Source organism: Homalodisca vitripennis, chromosome 4 (genome assembly GCF_021130785.1).
Source record: "Homalodisca vitripennis isolate AUS2020 chromosome 4, UT_GWSS_2.1, whole genome shotgun sequence".
NCBI classification, from domain to species: Eukaryota; Metazoa; Arthropoda; class Insecta; order Hemiptera; family Cicadellidae; genus Homalodisca; species Homalodisca vitripennis.
In genome coordinates this window covers 56,669,783-56,676,121 of record NC_060210.1, presented here as the reverse complement: position 1 = coordinate 56,676,121, position 6,339 = coordinate 56,669,783, and the positions used below count along the sequence as shown (strand labels likewise).

General features: G+C 33.7%; 1 protein-coding gene across 1 annotated transcript; it reads left to right on the top strand.

The window, feature by feature from the left end:
* The first annotated feature begins 3,318 nt into the window (after positions 1-3,318).
* Positions 3,319-5,729, top strand: LOC124361439. Its single transcript, XM_046815488.1, has 3 exons — positions 3,319-3,707; positions 4,426-4,642; positions 4,793-5,729. Exons 1-3 carry the CDS (start codon positions 3,417-3,419, stop codon positions 5,470-5,472), a joined length of 1,188 nt encoding a protein of 395 aa, XP_046671444.1. The 5' UTR covers positions 3,319-3,416; the 3' UTR covers positions 5,473-5,729.
* The last annotated feature ends 610 nt before the right edge of the window (positions 5,730-6,339 follow it).

Below are 6,339 nucleotides of genomic sequence, written 5' to 3'. Positions count from 1 at the left end.
GAAATCGCTAGTTAGTATATTTAAAAACCTAGAGTAAAAATGTAATTAAGTTACACTAGTGTTTGAAATTCTAGAAACACTGGCCAGCCAATGTATAAATAACTGTATCTTTATGATTATTCTGTATAGAAGGTCACACACACAGTACCGTAACTATGGTGGATATGAGGAGTATAAAACCCCCTACAAAAGTCCGAAAATATTAGAAATATATATATATATATATATATATATATATATATAATTGTATAAATGGCAATAGCCTTATTTAATTTCAATAAACACTGAATAGCAAAAAGTACTTGCTCCGCCGGGAGTCGAACCCGGATCTCTCACTTGCCGGGTTCGACTCCCGGCGGAGCAAGTACTTTTTGCGATTCAGTGTTTCTTGAAATTATATATATATATATATATATATATATATATATATATATATATATATATATATATATATTTCAACAATTCAACTTATTAGAAATACAGCAGTTGATTTGTTTTACTTAAATTCAGTATTATGTAATTAATATAATTTAAATCGTATGGCCCCCGGTGTTGTATAGTCTACATTTTAATCAGATTCATTCACTCTATACCCAAATCCTAGTTGCACACCCTAGTCCTAGTTCCTGGCCACTTTAATAGCCAGTCACGCTTATGTGGAGATAATTTTCTGTATTTATGTACTAAATACTCTGTTACGTGTCTATACGAGGAAATAAAAACTGAATCGTCCATTCATTCATAATTTTCTGCGGCAATGGTATCCCAAAATTCAACACAGATACTTCCCATGGAGGCTAATGTATAAGAGAAAAATAAATGTATAGGCAAAATTAAAGAACTGCCGATTTGGCGGCCTCGAGCTCGTTATCAGTGTGGGAGTTTTATCACTCTCGCCTCCAGGCCGCGATTCACGAGGCCCAATGTCACGACCACCGCTGATGAAGGTATATAACCGTGACTTCACTCTCTGCCGTCAGTTAGTGTTTTGAGCTGGCGGTGAAATGTACTCTGTACTCAGTAAGTGATCAAATAGCCTTACCTAATTAATTACCTCAGGAATATAAATTATTTGTTAAACTAAACATAAACATCGTTGTCAACAACATTTTTAATGTTTCAATAGCTAGAAATAAATATACAATAATAATTGAAAATTATTGATTTATTAAATTATATATATATTGAAATATAATAATAATTAAATTTTTAATGTTTCAATAGCTAGAAATAAATAAACAATAATAATTGATAGTTATTGATTTATTAAATTATATATATATATATATATATATATATATATATAATGAAATAAATAAGGCTTTTAAATATATTTTATTGTAAGTAGCCTATTTTATAATAATTTATATTTTACATTCCAAATATTGAGTTGTAACTTTTTTAATATTCAATATCATCAAAAACATAAAAAAATAATGGAAGACTTACTTTCTGAATTAATATACATAATCTAATGCTGGTTCCGGTCGTAAAAAAATGGGTAGTCGTTGAGAATGACGTTTGGTTACTCCTGTTCCATCATGGTTTTTGTTTTAATCAATTATAAAATTCAAAAACACTTCTTACGCCTTTTTTAATAGTTACTACGCACTTTCTTTATGTATACAAAAGTACAAGTGTTCATTCACACATACATCATAAATACATTTAACAGTTTGTAGAAATATTAATAAATAATAGGTGTTTGCTACGTTGTCACTGTCTGTTTAAGAGTATCTTTCTAAAAAAATGTATTGTCTGTTAATTATATTAAGTTAGGTAAATATCACGTTTAATCACTGTATTTTGGGATTAAATAAATTATTGCTTTTGTTTAAATTGTAAATATATAATTTATTTGAAATTTGAATACTATCATACTATCTTGTTTATATATACAGTGTTGAAAGTATGTAATAAACATGCTATGAGAAATTTAATTATCCTGATTAAACATACTAATCTCATTGATAATCAAATTTAATAGTATAAAAAGTGTCATATTTTCAAGGGACTTCACAACTGTACAACATATAAAGGTTTCTATGAATAGGAAACCGTATTAGTAAGATGTCAGTTTAACAAAACAGCTATAACACGTTTATTTACATGTACTTAAGGTTAAGAACAAAGTTTTTTTTATCTCATTTAAGCCTCAGCGTCAGCTATGCCGGCTTCGAAATAGTTTTTTTATTAAAGTACAAAGTACTTGATTGGACCTCCCCGGAATTTTAACCCGTGATCTCTCGGTTAGAGAGATGAGACTATAACCATTAGTTTATGAAGGAGGACTAAAAGCAAAGTATAATGATCTAATGTATAGAGTGTAATAGGATCATTATACATACAAAACTTCACAAGTTTCATTCTTTCGCTTGAAAAGCATAAAAAATGCATTATGTTAACTTATCAATAATGTTTCCTAAAATAAATTGCAAATGAAATTAATTTATGTACGACTCACAATTGGACTACCGCTGATAACTGATGTTTTGTTTGTACCCGTTTAAATATAGGTAGCCGTATTTCGTTATAAAACTACTAATTGATTTGACATACTGTATTGTGTTAGCTTGTATGGTTGTTCAATTGAAACCGTACCTCCATAATGAAAATATTTCTAAAATATCGAATAAATAGTTATTACATCCATAGAAATCATAAAATTATTATTTGTTAGGAAAAACATTGCTTGGAAAAGAGAGTTTTAAACTCAATGTAACACAACTAATTGTAATAATGTTCATATAAAACAATGTATCGTGTATTGAAATAAATACAAATTGTTGACTTAACCACAAGTAAATAAATACTGTTAAACATATATTTTCAATATTACGTTAGTATAAAAATTAAATACTATGGTCATTTTAAAACATAAATACAAAACACAAATTCCTATATCTTGTGGATTTCATAATATATTTTATTTAAAATTCACGCCGATATCTAAACTGTATATGTATGCCACTGTATAAACATGTTAGGAGAAATATTTTTTACGTTTCCTGCAAATAAATCTTAAAAGAGCAGTTAGCTATAGTGTTTTATACCACTAGTGGGGCAATGACTTATTAACATACCACATTCTACAGGTTTTCTGCAACATTCCCAATCTTACAGTAAGAACTGAATTTATAATAACCACTTACAATAACACAACGAAAAGACGTTGCAGGAGACAAAGACAAGTCAAAGCTCACGATAGTTTAGAGTGGCATTTGTATGACTGTCATGGTTGAATAAAAGATGTTCATGAATTTATTTTTAAAAATATGGTTTAAAAAACATCTTCTCACACTTCCATATTTTCTAGGATTGATTTGATGGTGATATTTTTATACAAATAGTATTTTTTCAACTATAATTTTAACAATTATTTCAGTGGCTTAATCCCAGCGGAATAGAACAGCAGAATGATGCGTATCCTCCTCCTGGTCGTTTTGTGCACCGGAACTTCTAGCTCCTACAGCGACTCACAAGTTTTCGTCACCCCTAATCCTCTGGAGAACACCATACCTAGCTCCGTTGAACACCCTGGAGTCCAGGAACCCGACGACTTCCACTTCCCTGTGGACGAGATCCTGGGTGACTGTCTGTTGCGGTTGTCTTGGCCCTGCGCTCAGAAGAAGGTTCTCGTCTACGTCGATAAGCTCAACCGCCAGAGCAATGTCAGTGTTGTGGGCGAGCTCGTCACGTTTGTCAAGGTGCGTACAATTATTATACATTTTAGTATACAATATATTCATCGAGTGTTGAGAGTGGCGTCCCGCCCACAACGCAATGAGCCCCAATGATTATTTGGGGAGAGACACCTAGGAAAATGTCAATAAGCGAGCCACAAAGTAAATAGGACTATAATAAATTTGATAGGTTTTTACAAAAAACGTACATTTCTTTTTTAATAGTTAAGCGTAATTAACACATTTTTTACACAAAATAAAATATTCATCGAATCCTGCATTAAACATTTACCAATCGACTACATAGGTATTTAGTAAACACAGTAATTTCATAATAAATAACACGTTTAATTAATAAAATCAGTCTTGAATTTATACTATTTTTATCGTTTTTCTTTTAGTTTATGAAATCAACAACTAACATTAGTGAACTATGTGTTCAAATATGTTACCAACCGTTGAATAATTTGATGTTTAATATTGCTATTATAAACATAACGCCTTATTGAAAAAAAAATACTTAAAAGCAGTATATATTCATAGAAAATAGTTAGCTGTTAAAGTACAAATATTTGTTAAACTATTCACGACATATCCTAAGCATACTTGTTCAGAAGACTTATTTTCTGTTTGCTGTGTGTACTGTTATGACAGGTTTGTTTTGAGGAAGAGATCATAAAAATGTTTTGAAATAGTAATTACTATTTTTAATCTGAGAGGAACTGTGTCCACCGTTGATCAGGTGCGGGATGAATTCTCTCCTCCTGTGACAGAGGAGTTGTTGTCCGCGCGCAAGATCGAGGACCAGGACACACTGACAGATCTGCTAGACCTACTGCTGGACAAGTTCCTGTCGTCTCATGTGGTGCGACTAACCTTCCCCGCCCCAACACGCAAGACTGAGCCACGCAGCTTCGACGTCGAGTTCTCCATACCCTCGAAGGAATTGGTGGTCGAGGGTAAGTCAAGAACTCGCTCTATACCGCTGTACTTCTATGGAGCATATACAATTCAACTTTATATAATTACTGGTGGCATTCAAAATAGTAAACTATTGAATCAGATTTTGGAATTGACTAAAATCACTAACGTTATCATTTTGTTTACAGGGCGAGGTAAGAAAGGCGGAGGTGGCGGAAAGATGATGAAGATGATGATGAAAGGCATGATGATGGTTGCTATGGGGAAGATGGCGTTGATGGTGCCGATGGGCATCATGAAGGCTATGATGGGAGGACTGGCGGGTATGATGTCACTAGCACTGTCCAAGATGATGATGATGTCGAAGATGATGAAGGGAGGTTGCGGTGGTGGAGGAAGTTGTGGAGGTTTGCCTCCTCCACCACCCCCGCCACCACGACCGCCCCCACCTCCACCACCACCTCCTCCTCCACCGATGACAGCTTACGGTGTACCCGGATCAGGACCTCCTCCGGCGCCAACATCGTACAGACCTCCACCCCTAGACTCCTATGGGGCACCCACAACGGCGACGCCGATGTTGAATACTGAGTACGGAGTGCCTGACGGAGCCATGATGGGCAGTGGGTTCTCTGGTGGAGGTGGAGCTATTGGAGGAGCTATAGGAGGAGCAGCTGGAAGTAGTGCTAGCGGATACTCCACTACAGGTGGAGGCGGCAGCAGCAGTGGCGCCGGTGGATACTCTACCACAGGTGGATGGGGTCGCAGATACGCTTCTCCCTTATACTACAACGACCTCTACTACTCATCATACAACCCGGAATTGGTGGCTCAGTACAGGGACGACCTTAGAGAGGAAGAACGTTAGTTTATAATATTCGTTATTATTACTTCAAGTGACCAATACTTCCTACATCATATAGTACAATAGCAAACACCTTTACCACATCATTTACACATTTTAGCTCCTAATAGCTTTAATAACCTATAAAACGATCATAGCTCTCTTTTGATACTAATAAGAATCCTATTTACAATTAGCTAAGAATTATTCCTGTTTGCTTATCACAAGACTGCCTATTATTTCTTAATAAATAAATGTTTGTCCTGCATTAGTAATTTAATATCAGCTGTATTTATTTGTAAATAATTAGTTTAAGTGAAACTATTTATATTTACTAGTAGCTTTTGTAAAGCCTTGTTGATGTTAATAAATTTAACAGAATAACTGATGTGTACATTTTTAAATAGTTCCCTTCTCCTTTTGGATTGTTTTAAATTGTACTATTGCATTACTTTTATTCATTCAAAAACTCTTCATATTAAAAATAATAATGCAAACTGGAATTCAAAATACTATGTAATAATAGAAAACACTACTTAGATTTACAAATATGTTTTACGTACAAACATTCAACATAAATCTATTACACACCTCAGCAGCAATAATATAAGCAGTAAATATTATAGCAATATTTACAGTGTAAATTTTCTTTTTGTAATACGAAAAAACCGAAACTGAAATCTTACACGAAAAATGATCTCAAGTGAACAATTCAATTGACGCTTTCCATTATGTAGTGCAGTCATTGAAGCATTATTGCTCCGAATTTTTTTACTGTGAACCGAATTGCATACAACTTTGGAATTAGGTTCATCTTACCCTTAATTTCAAAAGTGAAAATGATTTGTACTCCGCAACCACCCTGGGGGTGGTTGCCACCCCCTTCTCGGG

Excerpts from the sequence above, each read along its gene's own strand:
- LOC124361439 (XM_046815488.1), top strand. The coding sequence starts at position 3,417 with ATGATGCGTATCCTCCTCCTGGTCGTTTTGTGCACCGGAACTTCTAGC. Across the intron at positions 3,708-4,425 it reads AGCTCGTCACGTTTGTCAAG|GTGCGGGATGAATTCTCTCC; the intron begins GTGCGTACAATT and ends ACCGTTGATCAG. Across the intron at positions 4,643-4,792 it reads GAAGGAATTGGTGGTCGAGG|GGCGAGGTAAGAAAGGCGGA; the intron begins GTAAGTCAAGAA and ends TTTTGTTTACAG.